We start from the raw sequence: 20977 nt of genomic DNA on the forward strand, positions 1-20977 counted from the left end.
CAATTCTCTTGCTTGTGACTGACAGATACTAAATTAAAGAGTGTCTATATTAAAATACACATAGGCACATACGTAGCTATAAATAACAGAACAGGATCATTTAAAGCAATTCTAGATTAAATGTAAAAGAAAGTGCAGATTTACAAAGTAGCAGTTTACTGCGAAAATTATAGCTAACATAAACATACGCTTAATGTGGTCTTTTAAAGTATTCTGATGGTGTGCTAAGGGTTGTCCTGCTTTGTTCAAGTTGTAGTGAGTTCTGGAATTTCTGTTCTCCCTTTGAGTACTTAAAGTACAAAAACTGAGTAACTCAGAAAAGCAAAACAAGCACCTTGATCTCCTGTGGCCTTGTGGTTGAAGTATTCTGAATTTTTTAGAGTGCAAGCCCCAGATGAAGCCTTCACATTGGCTAGCAATCCCATAACATCTCTGCATTCCTAATACAGATGCACTGCAGCTTTCAGTCAAGGTTGTAGCCTGGGCCTCTCTTCTCTACCTAACTGCCTATTTTCACAAATCTTAAAGGAGCAGAATTATTATGTATGAAACCTCTACTACTTTGTCAATATAACCAGACAACAACTTCAGAAGCTATCAGAGGGAGAAGGACACCAGAAAAGGTAATTACATAAGATGTTAGGTAAGATGTTAGAAAAACAAATTAAGAGTCCCTACTTTTTGTTTCTTTCCTGCCACATTGAATCAGGCACTTTCCTCTTTAAATCAGTAAGGCAGAGAAGACATAGAAAGACAGGCAGTTGAGACTATTACTATTGTGTGAAAGACCAGAATTGCAAATTAATTTTGCAGCTGGAGGTGATATTAAGCATCGTGTATATAGCTGTTGACTAATTCAGTGCTTATTTTGGCATATGTACCTGAATTTGACATCCAAGCATCAGAAATATAACCATGTCCCTTCTAGGCCAATACGCAATTTTACCAGAATTAGGCTATACTTATGTAATAGCCCATTTACTTTTAACTGAGCTATGCGGCATGCAAAAACACCTTATAATGATATCAGTAAGTATAACACCTGAGAACTAATATCTAAGCTCCAAAAATTTTACTTTTTTATATTTTGCTAAGATTTACAAGTAACAGACCAAACAGGGACACCTAACTTCGCTAAGAGTTTTAATGCCCATGTAAATGCCTGAGAAACACAGACACAGAGATCCATGTACAGATATTGACCAAAGGGAGACCTGGGGAGGTCCCTGCTGACTGCAAGCTAGCCAGTCTACAAAAAGGGGGTGAGAGAAGACCCAAGGAACCACAGACCTGTTAGTCTAACCTCAGTTCCTGGAAAAATTATGGAGAAGATGGTGCTGGGTACTATTGAAGGACATCTAAAGAACAATGAATCATCAGGCACAACCAACGTGGGTTCACAAAAAGGAACTCCTGTTTAACTAATTTGATATCCTTCTATTGTAAGGTCACTTGCTAATGCATGAAGGGGAGGTGGTGGTTGTCATTTCTCTGCATTTTAGTAAGGCTTTTGCTACTGTCCCTCACAGCATCCTTCTGGACAAATTGTCCAGCTGTGGGATGAGGATGTTCACAGTGCGCTGGGCTAAAACCAGCTGTATGGCAGGGCTTAAAGGGTTAAATCGTAGAAATCATAGAATGTGTTGGGTTGGAAGGGACCTTTAAATGTCACCTAGTCCAACCCCCCTGCAGTAAGCAGGGATATCTTCAGCTAGCTCAGGTTGCTCAGAGCCTCATCAAGCCTGGCCTTGAATGTCTCCAGGGATGGGGCCTCCACCACCTCTCTGGGCAACCTGTTCCAGTGTCTCACCACCCCCATTGTAAAGAACTTCTTCCTAATGTCTAAATAGTAGTGAATGGGGCTACATCTGGCTGGTGACTGGTCACCAGTGGTGCTCCTCAGGGCTCAGTTCTAGGGACAATCCTGCAATCCTGTTCAACATATTTATCAGCAATCTGGATCCAGGAGTTGAATGCACCATTAGCAAGTTTGCTGATGATACCAAACTGGGAGGTGCTGTTGACTCTCTTGAGGGACAAGAGCCCTTGCAGAGGAATCTAGATAGATTGGAGCATTTGGCAGTCATCACTGGCATGATATTTAACATGAACAAATGCTGGATCCTGTATCTGGGGTGGAGTAGCGCCAGGCACAAGTATAAACTGGGGGAGGAGTGGCTGGAGAGCAGCCCTACAGAGAGGGATCTGGGGGTGCTGGTGGACAACAGGCTCAGTAGGAGCCAGCAGTGGCCCCTGGCAGCCAACAGGGCAAACCACGTTCCGTGGTGCATCAAACACAGCATCACCAGCCGGTCAGGAGAGGGGATTATCCCACTGTATCCAGCGCTGGTGCGGCCTCAACTGCAGTACCGTGTGCAGTTCTGAGACCCACCATTTAAGAAGGATGCGAAGGCCCCTGAATGCGTCCAGAGGAGGGAAACAAAGCCGGTGAAAGGGCTGGAAGAAATGCCCTATGAGGAGCGACTAAGGACTCTGGGCTTGTCTAGTTTGGAGAAAAGGAGGCTGAGGGGCAGCCTCATTGCTCTTTACAGCTTCCTGAGGAGGGGACATGCAGAGGGACGTGCTGAGCACTGCTGGATATTGAGTGATAGGACATATGGGCATGGTTCAAAGCTGCACCGGGGAGGTTTAGACTGGACATTAGGAAGCATTTCTTTATCAAGAGGGTGGTCAAACCCTGGAACAGGCTTCCCAGAGAGGTAGTTGATGCCCTAAGCCTGTCAGTGCATAAGCGGCATTTGGACAATGCCTTTAACAACATGCTTTGACTTTGGGTCAGCCCTGAATTGGTCAGGCAGTTGGACTAGATGATCGTTGCAGGTCTCTTTCAACTGAAGTAGTCTAGTTCTATTCTATTCTATTCTATTCTATTCTCAAAAGTTACTACAAGTGCCTGAATGCTATAGACAGGTTTTGAATAACAATCCACAAATAATGAAAACTTGTATGTTGCACAAAATTGCATTCAACATACTCAATCTAAAGCATTTTAGATTAGTCAGACCTCTGTCAATTACTCATTGACAAAATGTATTTCTTATTAGCCTGTTTGCTGCCCTTTAAATAATATAAATATTCACAGAAAGAAAAGACATCCAAAAGCAGAAGGCCTCTATAGCATTTGCTGTTATGCTACAGAGAAAGGAACTCCTGAACTGACCAATACACCTTAAGTGATGGCAAGATTTTCTCATGAACAAACATAATACCCTAATGTATGCTTTACTTTGCTTTGAAAACGTAATGAAGCTTTTATTCAGATCAGTGTGTGCACGAACATGTGTGTAGAAGGCGAGAAGCGTGCTACACACACAGAGCAAAATCTCAAACTCTGAATTTTCAATATGAGAGTATTAAAGGCTTTAAGAGTCACCCAGATTGAGTGTTTTTGCTGAGGTCATCAGCGGGGAGCAGTGTTGCCAACACAGCCCTAGTAGCAGGACGCAGCCCTCCCAGGGCTCTTTCACCTTTCACCCCTGGCAGCTGCAGCTCCTCGCTGAGAGGCGCACGGAGCGGGTCAGCATGTCCCGGGAGGTGCAGGAGATACATCTTGCCAAGCCACCGGGAGAAGTTACTTGTGGTCTCCCCCCAGATCCTACCCTGCACTTGAGCGGCACTATGACGGCAGAGAAAAGGCAGACGTGAGGCCAGTGACACCACCGCGCCTGCGGGGAGGGCACCGGCCGGAGCGGGTCACCGATCCCTGCCAGGCTGCCACCGGCCGCCAGCTGCATCCGGACACCGGCCTCCACGAGGTTATTTCACCACGTGATTAACCCACTCCGATACCTTGGGAACGCTTTTTTTCCCTAGACACAGCCTTTTTTAACCGCATCGCACACGCCCGCGGGCGGGGGCAGCGGCTCGGGGATCTCCACGGGAAGCACAGCCGGGGCGGGGCGCGGCCGCTCCGCCCCCGCCCAGGCCCGTACGTGCGGGTGTGGCGCTGCCCCGCCCCGAGTGACGCCGAGGGGGCGGAGGCGGGCGCGGAGCGGGGCGGGCCCGCTCTATCCAGCCGCGGCGGGCCCGCTCCGTTTCCCCGGCCGGCATAGGCGGAGCGGCCCCTTCCTTCCTGTTTCCGCTCGGCAGCCCGGCGCTCGTACCGTAGGGCAGCGGTACCGTGGGGCGGCGGGCGGGAGTGAGGGGAGGGGGCGCGGCCCTCCCGCCCCGCGCCCCGGCCATGCCTTCCCGCCGTGCTCCGTGCCCCCCCGGGCGGCGGCTACCTGTGGCCGGGCGGAGGGGAGCGCTGCCGGGTGCGGGCCGCGGCGGGCGCTTTTCCCTCACGGCCTGTGTCTTCTCTCCGCAGGGACCTCGGCGCCGCCCTTCCGTCGCTCGGCAGGACCGGAGGGTGCCCGAGGCGGCGCTGGGTTCCCCCCCTACCGCCGGTGAGGGTGGCGCGGCGGCCTCCACAGCGCGGCCGTTGGGCGGGGCGGGGCGCGCGGCCGGCCGTTAACGGGCCGGGGGCGGGGGGGGGCGGGTCTGAGTGGCGGCAGCGGCGGTGTCGTCGGGGAAGGGGTCGCCGGGGAGGCGTCCGTGTGGCGGCTGGCGGGAGCAGGCGCCGGGCCGAGGTGCTCCGCGCTTCCCGCCCCGTCTGGGCGCTGGCGGGCGGCCCGGGGCGACCTCGGCCTGCGCTCGGGCACCGCCGTGGGCGCTGCCGGCGCCGTTCTCGCGTTGTTTTTGAGTCGCCGACTGGTGCTGGGCCACTAACTAAAGCAGTGGCCCGGTCCCTCGCCTCCCCAGTAACACCCAGAGAGAGAGAAGCCAACTGGGCTCCCTTCCCGTCTCTTCCGAAGAAGCACAGGCTTCGCTTTTTTTCCACGGAGCAATTTTTTCTTGATAGTATCTCAAGTTCTGTTGGATGAAATGCCTAATTACTTTGTAAACAGCGCACTTTAAGGTAGGGGCAACACTCTGCATTGCGCTTTCACATAATATGCACTACTTATTGCAAAAATGAGCTTGCTCTTTAATAACAAAAGATGATGACTTAAATTTAAATGGTAATTATTGTGTACGTGTGCTTTTGTTTTTCTGAATACTCAGAAGTTACTATTTTTTTATTCTATAGGGTTTTCCCAATAGAAAAACCGAAAAAATGATCGATATTAAGGCTTGGGCTGAATACATCGTGGAGTGGGCTGCAAAGGACCCATACGGCTTTCTTACTACAGTGATCTTGGCCCTGACACCATTGTTTGTAATTAGTGCAGTGCTTTCATGGAAGCTTGCAAAAATGATCGAGGCCAGGGAGCGAGAGCAAAAGAAGAAACAGAAACGCCAAGAGAATATTGCAAAAGCCAAACGAAAGAAGGATTAAATGGGGGGAAAAAAAAACACCAACAAAACAAACAATGGTCTTTCATGTGCAAAAAATCCACTTTTTACATGAAACACTTGTATGTTTTGTGTTGTAACTCTCCTTTAATACTTGATCATGTTATTTCTTGAAGTATGAAATTCAATCCCCTCAGTGTATTTTTTTTTTCTGCTGAGATGACTTGTGTTAAAGTTTGCCCAAGTGACACTTACTACAGTCACTTAATCTACTACTTGTGTTCTAGTGCACGTTGCTTTTCTAAATTTGCATGTTAAATTAAAAAAATTAATCTGTTGGGTGGCTCTGGAGGTAGATCATTATGGTTTTATTTTTTTTTCCTTAGCTGAGCTATGACTTAACAAGTGTCTTAAAACTGTCAAATTATGTGAATGGTAAACTGGATTACAGAAAGGCAAGTTTTGGTATACCTTCAGCAGAGCTGAGATACACTAGTTTCGGAGTTCATTAGCATCCCTTACTGATTTCCTCTAAGGCCTGTGGTTCATTCAGCTGCTGCCTGTAGGGGCTGCTGTAGGTGGGACTTATCTGCAAAAAGAACCTAACTTAGCTTTTCCTGTTTCCTGAACTACCAGACATTGACAGTTTTTAAATTTAGCCCAGATTTAAGGAAACTGATTTCTTGTTCTTATGATCTTCATTTGTCTTAAGCCACTCATGTTCTACAAAATACATTACTATGTTGTTTTGTTTTCCCTAACAATCACCTGAATGCTCCACTTGTAGCTAATTTGTTTCTGCCTGCAGAAGCTTTTATGCCTCAAAGAATAGCCATAAATGGGGTGAGACCAAAGGCTCAGGTGGCCCAGTGACCTATAAGGGGTGGCTGTGGGAGAGTATAGAAGAAGGATGTGTGTGCTGGTGACAGTAGTTCTTCCTACTAGCTAACCTTCTGGCTACCTTTGATTTAGGACCTTCTGGGCATAAACTTGAGCATAGGAAGTTCCACCTAAACATGAGGAGGAACTTCATTACTTTGAGAGTGGCAGAGCACTGGAACAGGCTGCCCAGAGAGGTGGTGGAGTCTCCGTCTCTGGAGACATTCCAAACCGGCCTGGACGCGTTCCTGTGCAACCTGCTCTAGGTGACCCTGCTGTGGCAGGGGGGCTGGACTGGATGATCTCCAGAGGTCCCTTCCAACCCCTACCATTCTGTGATTCTGTGATTTTGGGGATATTTGTTCTCATGGCCCTTGAAACTCTGCTGCCATACTGGAAAAAGTCCATGTGGGGTTTGTGTTGTAAATATGCCAAAATTATTTAACCTTAATTCCAATACATGTTTTTCTAACAGAAGTGATTAATTTTTCAAAGCTGATTTTTTATTAATAGTCTAGTTCTAAAGAGCTTGTGGTTTTAATGCTGAAGAGCATTAGGTTTTCAGACAGCATATTTCTAAATGGCAGCACAGAGTTGTGCTTTCTGGCAATGAGTCCTTCATTATGCTTAAAAATAATAGCACTGTTCAGATGAGGAGACCTAGAGAGCTGGCTTACACAAAGGGGGATTAGAAGTGGAGACCCTATGTGAAATAACTTAAAGTAAATGTGAAGTATTATTGATCATCTTTCAACTTTGTTGGTCAAAGCAAGCATTATTAGAAAATGACATTTTGGCATTTTATAAATACATGGAAATAAGTCTCCGCTGTTTTGTCTCAAGTATTGTTAAGTGTGTATGTGTTACACCTTTGATACCTACATAGATTAAAACACATGGAGAACCAATAAAGGATGCACTACATAAATAAATTTGATACTTTTTTTGAAAAATTTTTTGGTCTTTATTTTGACTTGAAGTTCTCAAACATCATCTCTAAGCAAGTAATTTGCACATTATATGTACCCAAACTATGGCCAAATAAATCTATTAATTTAGGGAAGTCCCCACATACTAAAAATAAAACCTAATTATTTTAATATTAATGACAGCCCCTTGTCCTAAAGCCTGCGTTATTTTCCATCAGCTTTACCAAGTGCTTCCAACCTCTGTTGGAAGTTATATGTAGTTTAACTCAGCCTGATTTTATCCAACTGCTAGCTGCAAATCAAATATTCAAATATGTTGTTTTCTTAAATTTAAGTTACAAGAATGTGTCTTAAGATTAATTAATACAGTGCATAGTCAGTGTAGTGTCAGTGATTCCTGTTAATGAAATCAACTTTTCCATCCACTTGACAGAGGAAAGCACACTGGCACTGCCACAGGAATTAACAAGCATTCTGAAGAAGTATCTTAAAATGATGCCTAGGTTTCAGAAAATTTAAGTGTACAGATTAACTAATATTTATTACGTGAAAAACAATTTTAAAAACAAATGAGTCTTCAAGGAAAAAAAAATTTAGACTTATTTAAGAGAATTAAGTTAGCTAGAAAACTTACCTATGATTTTACAAGTAACCTATGAACAGCAACTGTCAAAAACAAACTTACTTAGTAACACATCCTGTTTTCCACTAAAGCCAAACATTTTGCAGTAGGTTTGTCGTGATTAAGCCTATTTGAACAGTTCTGCAAAAATCAATGAAATGGCTTTAATATTACTTTATTGCACACTCACTTATAACAGCTGTTTATGTTGGCCATTAAAATATCTTAGCAATATCTGTACATTGCAGTGGTTTATTTATTGTGACCACTACCACTGCCTGGTGGCATCCAGGAACCTGGCTGAAAGGTGCTGGCAATGCTCGTTGGGTCTTGCGAAGGCTCTTTCTTCCCATAGTAAGGGGCTGACGCGTGGCCTTTAACCTGAGTGTGAACTGGTTCAGCAACAAGTCCCTCCTTGTATTCCTTGGCCTGAAGCAGTTTATCCTTTTCGGATACATCTTTGATTTTCTGTTTCATTTCTTCTCTGTAATTTTCATTCTTCAGAATCTCCTAAGAACACAGGACAAAGACAATGAGATAAATCAGAAGTAAATCAAATGCACAATGTTGGAATAAAACATTTCAAGCCGTCATTGTTTTTCTTAATTTTATAATCCAAATTTTCAGGTACGTAAGAAATAAAATGTGTAAAAATTAACTGTTTTTCTACAACTGCAATTTCAGCCCTTGTTTAAAGTGCTCTTAATGCTTTGATCATGTTGTTGAAGCAAAACTGCATTGTTGTACCCCAGTTTCACTATACTATTGGATCAAAAAGGAAAAGAAATTAAACAACAGTCATCAACAAATGTGAAAATGCACTAAAAATAAGGCTACCGTTTACATTGTCTTCTGTGTAGGCCTTACTATGATATAGCTATTTATCACTTGCATTTTCTCCTGTAACTCACTACGCCCATGACTTCAGGTATCTGTGCAGTTTTGGGAGAAGATGTGCAACCTTGACTCTGCTAGTACCTAGCCCGAAGCCATGCCAGATTAACAAATGAATAAAATAACTAAAAAAAAAACCAGGACAGAACTGAAACTACTGAGATGGTACTAGTAACTCAGGAGAAAAAACACAGGAGGGGGGTGGTAGTGGGGGAGGAGGTGGGGCAAAGCATAACAGCTCAGCAAGGCCAAGGAGTGGCATGGTCCAAGCAGCAAGGGAGGACAACACATCCTCTGATGAGATGGGTACTGTGATGAGGACACTGAGCACAACACTGCTGAGGCCAGCTTTATGTTAACTCTATGCATCTACCAGCTGTGTTAGCTAAAATAAATGTACGGCATTCATAAAGGGTGTAAAATCATACCTACTGCCTCTGCACAGGTAAAAAACTCAAACAAAAGTGATCTAGTTTTAGAGGTTTACCTCCACCCCTGATAAAGTGAAACAACCACCTGATGCGTGATCCCACTGCAAGGTCAAAAAAACCACCCAGGACGTGTATTCGGAGAAGGCTCATACAACTTGCCGATTCAACTTCATGAAGCTCTGTATGAACCACGGCTGGGTACAGGTTAAAGCTGGAAGTTCACTAGTGAACATGACTTGAACTGGGATTTGGTTGTTTCCACTGAGAAACGCTGAGGCTATTAGTTGAAGCAAGTGCAATTACTGGCTTATCCTCAGGTATAATGGAAAAACAGCTGTTAGTACACCTTGCCATATTTTTCAAAGGAAAACACAACTCTCAAAGTAAACACATAGAAAAAAAGCCCTGAAAAATACTGAAATCTATTTTTTATCTGTTAGCTTATGCTTCCTATTAGAAGGATGATTTGCAAATTCTGCTAACAAGACTTCTCTGTGCTTTTGTTAGGGCAGATAGCAAAGAGTGTTAGAAAGGAAAGCAGAAAGATGATACAAATTTTTATGACACTTTGAACCCAAATACAACTTAACTATAATCAACACTATGTAACAAGGAAGCTGCTAACATCCACATTTCCACTGGGATACTGGAGGAAAACGGCTGAGCAGCTTTCTCTGGATTACAAGTATATGGAAGAGCTAAGGAGAAACGAGACCAGTGCACTTCTCTTTTGAGTAGAAGACCATGACATTACTTTAGGAATAGCATTAAAATACATGTGATACTGCCAAGAGATGACATAGCAAGTATGTGAAAATTTAAGAACATTTAAAAAAGCAGTATTTAAAGAAAGCCTTAGAGATACCATGAAAACTAACACCTTTTTCTGAGTCCTTAATTGCCTCTATACTTAAACTCACAGATGCACAGAGCAGAAGTAAAACACTTCACATACTGAAGGTGGGCAGGGAGAGGTAGAAAATTCTCCCATACTCAAACAAAAATATTGCTGAGTGTAACAAGGTCAAATTTTCAACAGTCAGTATAGCAAAACCTCATTATCACGTCTCTCAATTCCGTCCTTGTTTACCATACACCTGTATAACCCTACCGTGACCTTACTGATTTCAAGGGCATTACTCCTACGGTGCTTGTATTCCCCCACTAAGAAGCAAGGTTATACACCTTTGTGATATCTGAAGACTGCATCATAGTCTCTGCTAAAACAGCATGAAATGATTTATTAAAATACGAATGTAATTCACTTAACTGCGACTTGCTAACTTCAAATCTTTTCCTGTGATTACTTTAACAGAGTTATCTTAGTCAGGTAATAGCAGCTGTAACTAAATTCCAAATGTTCCAAGTTCATTTTAAATGCTGATGTATAATTGTCATCTGGTTTTCAGACTCAAGTAAGGCTCTTTTAATCAGCTTTCACCGGCCAACGCATAGTTGTGATCTAGTAAAATAACCACGTTGATCTTGAAAAAAGCATGAAGAATGATCCTCATTAGCAAACATAGGAAAAAAAAAAAACAAACTGAAGTGACTAGTTCAGATTCTTCTATACAGTCCACACCAGGACAAAAATTTTCAAGTTCAAAGTGTCTGCACACATCCATGCTGTGCATTAAATTCATGCCACTAACATGTAAACTGAAATCAGGGTTTCTATGCTCAAACTAAAGAAAATGTGAATCAGGAATCTTGAGCATGTTAGAAAAATTGGGTCAGATTAGATTTCTTGGCATAAACATCTTGTCCTTTGATACTGGCAAGTTTGTTCTGTGAAATTCTCTCACAGGCACTGAGTCCTTGTTTCTAATACTATCACCAGCAAACACTTCATTCTCAATTCTCATTAGAACACATGCTTTTTCTTTTTTTTTTTTTTAAATATTTTGATTGTATTTCTAAATACTATTGGTTCAACTACCATAGACACTGCAATTTGAAGCAGTTATGAGACTGAAGTTTCCCTGCCATTACAAGCATTTAAATAAAAGATCCAAGTAGTTCCAAATTTGATTAGGATAATCAGCTTCATTCAAAATGCAAATTTTAATGAATCTATTGCATGCATATTTGTAGAAGGAATTATCCTTAAAACACACTAGAAGTGTGCAGGATCTTTAGAACCATCTTCCAAATTTGGCTTCAGTTTATCTGCATGGCTCTGCATTTAAATACAGTGAGCCTTAGAAAGGTTCCTCCGCAGACACCCTCCTGGTCTACACGGCTTCCTATCACCTGCCGACAAAGTCTTGTCTTTTTTGTTTGCTTGTTTGTTTTGTTTGTTTTTTTTAAACTTACATTGGCAGGTTCAGAACATTTCTCTTCTCTCCTCCTCCAAGATGAATTGAAATATTTTATAAAATGGCTAGCTTCACTATAAACTGCCCCTCCAAAACATACTATTTCAGTTTTCTGCTGAAATGTAAGAACATGAATACGTAATGTGCTCTAACCTTTACGGGAAATATAAAATAATTCTATCCAACACAAAGAACATGGTATATACCAGGTGACTGCCGTTTTCTAAGGGCTAGCTTGCTCTTCCAACACTCTCCTTATACAAATAAATTATGATAGCCATTTGAACTTGCAGTTCTCAGGAGGTGCATGGTATCTAAAGAGCACCAGCAATGCCCTTCATCATTTTCATTAAAAGAGAAATCTAAGGATTTGGATTATGCTGCAAAACTAAAAAATGAAAAATGCCTGAAGACATCCATCTATGTTTCATACCAGTTGAAATCCCTGCATGTAGATGTTCACCTTGAAATGTATCAGCTTCCAGCATTTGGAACAAGATACATACAATGCGGCAAGAACTAGGTCCAACTACATGTTCTGCAGTTACTTCTAAGTGGGATGTGAAAGAAGAAATTTTACTCACTGCAGATAACTGGTTGTCCAGCTTTGCTGATTATTGTAAGCTCTATGAGGTTTTTAATCCTTCTAATGGCTGGAGCTGGATGCCTTCCCTCCTTAGAAAAGCAGAGTTTAAGAAAGCAATCTCTAGGGTTTTCTTGAAGGACCTAGCATTATTATTAAGGAAATGCAAAAGCGGCCCTATGTGGAGTTTGAGGAAGCTGCTTTTCATCTAGAAACTGACAACTTCTGCATATCCTGACATCTTAGTAGTGGTGTAACAACTGCGTGCACAAAGAATGAAAGACAGCCTGCTCATGGGGGCAACACAGCCCAAGACATGTTTCTAAGTGCGCTCCTGTATTTCAATGCCACTGGCATGAAATTTTCACTTTTTTTGCAAACTATATTTTTGTTTAAAGCTATCACTTAACTCTGGCAGCTGAGATGTATCACCAAGCATCCTCTGCTGCTTGGAAACTGTATTCACCTCTACTCCACAGAAGGTAAAAAATCTAGAAGTTTGTCTCTGGTCAAAGGACTTTGAGTGCTTACCAGGCTGCACTGGAAGACCTGCTTTGTGGCCGAAAATTAAGAGTGAAAGAACATCCCATTCCAAAAGGATCTCATATTGTCACTGCTTTCCCTTTTCTGAATAAACTAGTAGCCTTACAGAGTAAATAAAAGTAGTTCCTCCTGGTAGGAAAATGTCATAAATAGAAAACAGGTTTCTCTAGACTTGCTTACTCCTTCAGCTGGGGTCTTGCTCATCAGTGACTAGCCTTTGCTGAAGACTTCTTGCCAGCCTTCTCCACGGGAAAATTAACCCTTTCTATCCTGCAGCACCTCCTGAATGCCACAATCTGAGGAACTCCTCCTCCCTTCTTCTTACTTCCTTACTGTTTCCCTCTAAGTCTTCAAGTCAGCCATCATCTGTAACACCACTTGTCTCTCATGGAGCATTTTCCATCTCCTGAAGGCAAAGGGCAATGCAAAGTTGTGAACAAGTAGTTCTAGGGATCCAGGTGGCTAGACGTACAGTACCAATGTAATGATGTCCAAGAGGGAATCTTTAAAGATTATTTTCACAGACTGGTACTTGTTTCAGTTTTGTTCTTTACGGATGATTTTCTAAAGCAGCTATACACAAAGCTATAAATACAAGGGTTTTATGTATTATTAATTTTGAGCCAGGTATCACACTTCATTTCAGATGGGTTTGTATTTTGATTAAATTAAAAATAAATAGCTTCTTCATGTTGTCTTGGAAAATATTCCAACTTCCTAAGTTATCTTAATTACATATGTTGAAATACTCATGATTTCTCTTTATTTGAATAGGGTTAGCTAACTATTATTTGATGCCAGAACTGAGAAATATCTGGACAGATTAATGTTCTTTGTTTAAACTGTACAGAGACTATGTATTCATAGAATACTTACATTTTGGTGTGTCTAGTTTGAAATTTTATGTTTAATCATGAATGAACTTGAACTTTGAACTCTGCCTGTTAAAAATTCATATACACAAGTAAGCAAAAATTTTAAAAAAATAACAAATGTAAAGGAAAAATCTGTTTTGGAACAGTATTAAAAAGTTGATTGTTATAAGACAATTTAAAACATCAGAAATTTTTCTTCACTGACAAATGAACCAGAAGTCCAGCAAAGTGCTAGAAGTTAAGCTAATTCACCTGTTTTTTATAATATTGCCAAACTGGTTAACTAAACTCCATTTTCCAGTTTGACAAGTTAAATAGGCAAGATGAAATAATCAGATATTACATCATATTTCAAGAGTAGGAGGCACAGGGAGGACCTCGTCACTGGGAAGCACCGAATGTTCTGATGCAGGGCAGGTCTTGTTAACTCAGCAACTGAGCACGAGCTCAGCAGTGACAGGTTGCAAATAAGAAATGATGTGATAAATGAAGGGCTGTGTCAGTGCATGGCAAAAACAGAAGAGCATGCTGGATTCGAAAGGCGTATCTGGCTTTGCTAAGATACTTATTTAAAAAAAACACGGAGGCAACTGACTGCTAATTTTGTAAAGAACATACGTGCTAAATATCTTTCGTCAAGCAACAATCAACATTGTTCAAATCAATGTAAGACTTGCTTCATGCAGGTTTAGTTTGTGAGCAAATGTCTGATCAGTTGCAAATTTAAAAAACAGACTGTGTTCTGTGCACTCCATGTGATTTTTTAGAAGGATGCACCCTGCATAATTCACAAGTAAACTGATCTGAATGATCTTTGTTAGCTACATCACAAGTTATGGCATCTCTCATTGCCTAGGTTTTGTAGAACAGCTTTTTTGACCTTTGAACATAGATCTGATAAATTATCCAAACAAATTACTAAGCTAACATAGCTGCTGTTTTAGAACAATTACTTTTGCTTGGAACATGAAACAGCCCTTTAAACATTAGCAGGTACAGAAAGAGACCTCTAACAGTGCACAGGTTTCGTAAACGGCAAGCTCTGACTTCCATTTTATTGTCTGCTACACTCTAGATGAAGGCTGTTTGTGCATTCTGGGTTCTTAATCCTGTACATGAGAGGTGCCCTAATTCTTTGGAATCAATCATCAACAGCACAAAAATTGCAATTAAGGTTTAAAGCACTCCTCAATGTGTGTTAAAGCAATGTATTGATTACAAATACGTGTACAAATGTATGCTTTGATGATAGCCCAATATTTAGTGTTAAATGCAGTGCTAATACCACATTTACTACCAAACCAAATCAGTTAAATACTAATTCTAACTCACAGTAATTTTTGTTTAAATCAAATCTACAGAGAAGTGATGCTGACTATTACTAAATTACTATATTGGTACTTCTAAGCTACAGAATCTCTGGCATGACATAGTCTCTAGGGCACCACAGTGTAGCACGCATGTATTTGGCAAGAACATGTAATAGGAGGCAAAAGGAAGAGAAAAGGCACAGGCATGGGAATATAAAACATGTCGGCAACACATGGAGTCAGGAGGGGTTTGTGCCTGAATTATTTTTATAACACTGCAAAGATTTTTTGTACAGAACTACATATAGTTTGAAGATCACAGATGAAACTGTGTAGTAGCAGCGAAAAATCACAAACTAGCCTGGCAGCCCTGCACTCTGCCCTCAATAAAGGGCACTGCATAGCCTTGATGCCCAGAGAGTAAACAAGGAACTGTAGCTGTGACTCAGTCCCGGTTTGATCTTCGCTTTCCCCTTACTCTACATATGATGTAATCTGTACCAGCCCTTCTCATGGTACACTTTACTTCTCCCTCCACCCCCGTTCAGCTGTGCTGACAGTGAATTAGGAGACAGAGCCAATGCTCTGTGCATTCCCTCCCACACAAAGAGCAGTAGCAGAGGAGCAGCAGCTCTCTCTTCTATGGCCTTGGGATCTGCAGCATAGGAAAAACGGGAAGTAATGGGACAAATTGGTGCCTCGATACTCCTCTGTGGATGTTGACAAATGCCTATGTTTCAGACCTGAGGAGAAAGCTAAAATGAATAACACGGAAAAACTCTAAAGATGATGGCTTCCTCAAGCTCTCGATTTTTTTTTTTTTTTTTTTTTTTGAGTGACTTTTCTGACCACTTCCTTCTATTTAGACCTTTGTAGCTCAGCTCTTTATACTGGCAAGTTTTACTGCCCTTTCACATTGAGTAATAATCCTCTCTGGAATCATGCACAATTTACTATGCAAAATACTATTTAGTGCAAGCCAAGTCATTTGAGTATGTCCCAAATTTTCAATCCTGATTGTGATTCCAGACAACAATGGTGGAAAACACTGCTCAGAGAGCTGTTTATCCTTGTGCCTTTTAAATAGCATTTCCAAAAACTGTAAATCATATTCTGCAGCTTTTTGTGGCTTCAGGAATAAAATACTCATTTGCTAAGCCCTATTCTCTATGCAAGAGTGTACAATCTCCATGTCAGAGCTCTCATTTCAAACTTCTAAACCGAAGCATTTGAAAGAAGATAGAAGCAAAACTGTAATGTGCAGTCCCAACAGTGTCAAATAAAGACTTTTCTAAACTGCATCCTATTCTGGTTAAAGGAACGTGAATTCTGTGTAAACTAATCTCTGTGACTGAAGCTAGTTTTGATCATACTATCTCTCAAATAAATAATACTTATGATCAAATAAATGGGAAAAGTGGGTATGCATTGTGGCAACCAAACAGAATGTAATTTCAGTGTAATTATTCGGGGGGGGGGCAAGGGGGGAAGAGAGGGAGAAACAATCATTGAAACCTTATGCTTATTACAACTCAGTGAAGTACATTTTTCCTCCCTTGACAAGGCGGTTGTCAAAACAGGTAATTATGGAAATGCTAGAAATAGTTTGAAAGAAGACAGCAGCTGTCACAAAAAGTTTCTTTTTTTAACATTTCACCTTCTGTCCAACTGTGCAATTCAGAAGCCACTGAGTTTTATTACTGTGTAACAAGTACATAATGCATGAGAAAAGCAGTCATTTACTGTGGTTTTCTATTTCAAACTATTTTCAGGCTCTTGACACTAATTAAAGGAACATGCAATTCTACCTTACTTCCCATGAAATATTAACATACATACACATGCATACAAAGCAGAGGTGAGGTTTCAATTTAAACTGAGAACACTTGTAGCTACGCAGCCCTGTGTGCACTACAAAGGAAGTGGCATCTGGCTTAACAATGAAGTGACTTCTAGTACAAAGATCTGTGCTCTCAGAGAAGTATTACTACAGGCACACAACTGCAGGTTATCACATTGGCAGGTTCAGAGATAAACCACCTTTCTCTCCAGAACAGTTTCTGTAAGCATTGCCATGAGAACCTTCTCTGGTTTTAACTCATGCATTTTCTGGCACCCCAAGATGGTCTGTAATTTTATATCTATCTCCATTCTACAGATGAGGCCATAAGTTACTCAGATACTCTTGAACCTCAGGACACTGTTGGAATAGTGTGTAGCTACAAGGTCTATTATGGGAAAAAATAAGGGTTAGGTTTCTAAATACATTCAGGTACCTCACATTACAGACAGTAGGATTCTTTAAAAGCCCCTGAAAATCTGATGCCCTCTGAAATCAGAAATACTGAAGAATACAAATAGAAGTTAGGCACAGAAAGGCTTAAAACCTCACTATGTGCCTGATATTTTTCAGGTTTGCTACATCCTTAAAAATATGCCTCTTGGTTCCTTCCAGGCTTAGAAGCTGAAGTCTCAATGTGTCTTAAGACACAAGATGCCTAAACCAATTTTGATATGACTCCCACTACCTATGTGGGGGAAAAAGCTGGCTGTGTGTTACATACGCACTGATGGTATAAAGATGAGAGACAGACAGAGACACAGACACTCTACTGAAGCAGGCACCAAACCCAAACCCTACAAGTAGCTCATGCATCCAACCCCTATCTTAAGCAGGAGCTGCACCAACAGAAAATAACAATTTCTTTCATTAGTATTTTTAATATATTTACATAATGCTACCTCAAATTTTAAATAAAGCACTTTTTTTTTTTTTTTAAGGGACTGTGACCCAGAATGAAAACAGATGTAGAAAAGATGGCAAAGCTTGTTAATGCCATGCAAAGTTGCTATCAACAAAGCGCTGAGAATTCTCCGGAAGTTCTTACCAGCAGAACTTTGCTGGAATTCATGAAGGTACATAAAAAGACAGAGACATATCCACAGCGGTCCTATACAAGATGTTACGTTGTTTAACATCCTTTAAATTCGGGGAGTTCCACTTTGGTGATGGAATAGCAACATAAGCCCAAAAGGAGTCCTGAAGAGAAGGATTTTCCCCGTCTCCCAAAAGCAGTTTTGCTTTGCTCTGACACCAAGATGTGAAAAATCCAAACATAAATATGCCATGGTTTAAATCAGGAATGAAATCTGTATCCAGAATAAAATCTGCGAGGTAGCAGTGTATGCGAGACAGCATGTTTCCATTTACCTTACAGTAGTTGATGAGCCGCACTGAACGTGGATTATGACTCAAAGAATGGAAGGGAATAGTCTCTTAAAGAAATAATTTACATGGATGGAACATCACTCCTATAAAACAACTGCTATATCCCAAGACAACTTTTGTTAATATATACTGACAACATTAATGCTTATCAGGTAAACTAATTTGCATGGAAAGTAATAAATTATTAAATCTGCTTCCACAAAATAGCATTTGATTAAAAATATTTTAGTATTTGTAGCCATTAAAACATTTTAATTAGCTGAAAACTATAAGCTCTCTAGACAAGAACACTTTTCCTATTTGCCCAAAAACATACTCCATACTTCTAGTTTCCTATATAAATAATAAAGAAATGTAATAGTCTCCTTAATTATTCATCACTTGTTAAATTGGTTAAAATATAATTTGCAGTTGCACAGGAATAAAGGTAGTGATAAATTTTCCTCAGCCAACGATAGATGATCATACACCATATAACTGCACAGATGACATAATGCTATAGTAATGCAAAGATATACACATACAAGCTCAGGTTCTCACCTGTTATAAAGCAGTTTGTGTATACGTATGTGTCTGCACGCGTGCATGCTTACTCTGGGTGCAGCCACGATCCAAAATTCTCGATCAAGATGGACTCCCTGATTACCATAGGAACAGAATTTGTCTAAGCCCAAGATAAGAATCAACTTGATCTGCATTCATTTGCAAAGTTATCGCCCTCATCATAAGTGAGCTGAGAATGAGACTTGGCATATTTCAAGCTGTAATAAAATCAAAAGGCAACCAACTGTTTCCAGTATCCCAGAAGCTGGCTTTTAAAACCCAATGCGTCCAACCGCTAACACGCTTTACTTTACTGGTCAGATTAGAAATAACCAGGGGATGACCAGCATTCTTGGGCTATGACTAGCCTAGTACGCAGAAGTCTAAGTGACCTCCTCCAAAAATGGGGAAAAAGTGGTGGGGCCGCAGGGAGGAAAGAAACCATTGAGTATGTGAAACACTTAAAACACTGAACAAGTTGACTTGTGAAGTCACTGGAGTGTTCTTCCATTAAAAAAAAAAAAGAATCTAAAGAAAAAGAAAAGAAATGTAAAGTAACTTCTTCTGTGAGAAAATGAAAGCTTTGCAATGGGAACAAAAAAAAAAAAAGATCACTTAGGTGTTTGTGGAAGACAAAATGGCCCGAACCCAAAACATTATCAAGTCTTAAGGACACCGTCAACAGACTTAGCTGGTGTCATGACCCAGCCACCTTGACCAGTGTAAGGAAGGACAACTCACATTCATTCTCATGCAGGTGACTGACACGTCATGATGATTATCAATGACAATTCATAATTGGTTCCCAAAATGTGGTCATCAGTGCTATTGGTAAGATCAGGAAGATCCAGCTGATTTGTGAAGCCATCTCTCTGCAATATTTTCAATTAAAGTTTGATCAGAGAGCTCTTCATGACACCTCTTAGCCTGAGCAGTTTGGCAAACTCTATGATCTATAGCTGAGAACTGAATAAAAGACAAGTTTGACAAATATAAAAAAACCCAAACATAAAATACTAAAGACGGATGGTAACTGAACAGAGCAGAGAAAAGGAACAGAAATTTTAATAAAGTTTAACATATGTCATTTGATATTAGAAAGAAGACAAAAAAAAGATGACGGGCAAAGGACAGGAAAAAAAAAGCAAAAACCATCCAAAAAAAGGGGGTATTACAGACCACAAAGGTAGGTCTCAATAGGCACAGCTCCAGAAACTTATGCTTTAGGAACTGTAATGCTATTTTGTGGTGTTGCAATATGATGTTGACAGTAAAATGTCATTAAAGCAAAAATGCAAAATTTGTGGACTTTGCATCCTTTTTCAGAAATAGTCTAGTCTCATGAGACATATGTGAGAGAACGAGGAGATTTGTTATACAGGGTTTCAACATGAAATATGGTCATAAATATTCCCTTGTTCCATTGCTGTCACGCAGCAGTTTACCATATCAGCATTACTGTCAAAAAAGGAATATAATACAGAATAGCAGCCAGTAAAGTTTATGTAGCTAAAACACTAAAGCAAACCAGTCCTACAAATAGGGACCAAACAGTATTCTGTATGTACTTCACCAGTGTAATTATAACAATACTGTGGTATAAGGGTTTGTGGTGTAACACTTTGAAATCAGGAGAGAAGTAGGTCACAGATATCACCCTACACTAATACAGAATAAAAAAATTAATCTGCACTGTCACATATTTAAAACGCGACTGCTGCATTATTTTCAAAATATTAGCATGAATTTTTAACGTACATATATTTGAACTACCTTTTCTTATACAAGAAAAAAACAATTTGTAGAGATTACTTGAAAGAAAAGATAACTACTTTTCAAATTTCTGGTGTATCACTTCTGCTCTGATAAGGTCAATGCGCAGCCCTGCAGGTAAAGTACCTAGCTGCTAAATTATTTTTCAGTTCTATTACCTCTTCAAACTGAAGGCATAAGCAGTCCTGTAACTCTGAATGCACCATTACTCCCAATAATCTTTCATTCTCCCTAAATTGCTTTTTCTGGAAGGTAAAACATTTAGAACCCTATTGACCCATGGTCCTCTCACCTGTGGAGACTCCTTGCTCCCTGTTTTGAAGCAGAACCAACACCTCCAGCACCAGGAGGAGTTTTATAGCACAAATTCCAAACTAAAGCTGTCTGTGTTCTCCAGAGAAGGCTTATCTTAGCACAGTTATCATGGCAGTCTGGCTCAAGGAAATAACAGGACAAAAGATATGCAACACTCCCCATCTTCAAGTATCACATGAAGTGCTAATTTCAACAGTAAAAGTTGTATGCTACAACTTAGAATTGTATGTAGAATTGTTAGAATGAGCCAGAGCTACTTAAAAGGAGATAAGTTCAAGCTTAGACAGAACCAGTGCTGTAGTATCACTTCTGCACAAGTAACTAGGATGACGAGGGAGGAGAAAAAAAATTTAAAAAATTAAAAAAAAAAAAAAAAATCACACTTAATACTTCCCCAAATGTTAATGCAAAGAAAAGTTTGTTAATTTAAGTCCTAAA

General features: G+C 40.7%; 2 protein-coding genes across 5 annotated transcripts in view; one reads left to right on the forward strand and one right to left on the reverse strand.

Moving 5' to 3' along the window:
* Positions 1-3993: 3993 nt before the first annotated feature.
* SMIM15 (small integral membrane protein 15) lies at positions 3994-7127 on the forward strand. 4 transcript variants are annotated; one of them, XM_054187044.1, is made up of 4 exons: positions 4075-4136; positions 4328-4406; positions 4762-4918; positions 5090-7127. In XM_054187044.1, exon 4 carries the CDS (start codon positions 5117-5119, stop codon positions 5336-5338), a length of 222 nt encoding a protein of 73 aa, XP_054043019.1. In that variant the 5' UTR covers positions 4075-4136; positions 4328-4406; positions 4762-4918; positions 5090-5116; the 3' UTR covers positions 5339-7127. The 4 variants fall into 4 exon arrangements, with proteins under 4 accessions (XP_054043020.1, XP_054043021.1, XP_054043019.1 ...); XM_054187045.1 differs by lacking the exon at positions 4762-4918 and having other exon boundaries at positions 3994-4136; XM_054187046.1 differs by lacking the exon at positions 4762-4918 and having other exon boundaries at positions 3994-4125.
* A 552-nt stretch (positions 7128-7679) lies between these two features.
* The window catches only part of NDUFAF2 (NADH:ubiquinone oxidoreductase complex assembly factor 2), a 69349-nt gene continuing 56051 nt past the window's right edge, over positions 7680-20977 (reverse strand). The window contains exon 4 of the mRNA XM_054187042.1: positions 7680-8235. Within this exon, the coding sequence (XP_054043017.1) occupies positions 7978-8235 (258 nt within the window). The 3' untranslated portion in view covers positions 7680-7977. The remainder of the gene's footprint in view (positions 8236-20977) is intronic.

The sequence above is a fragment of the Rissa tridactyla genome, chromosome Z, assembly GCF_028500815.1.
Source record: "Rissa tridactyla isolate bRisTri1 chromosome Z, bRisTri1.patW.cur.20221130, whole genome shotgun sequence".
In the NCBI taxonomy this organism is placed as follows: domain Eukaryota; kingdom Metazoa; phylum Chordata; class Aves; order Charadriiformes; family Laridae; genus Rissa; species Rissa tridactyla.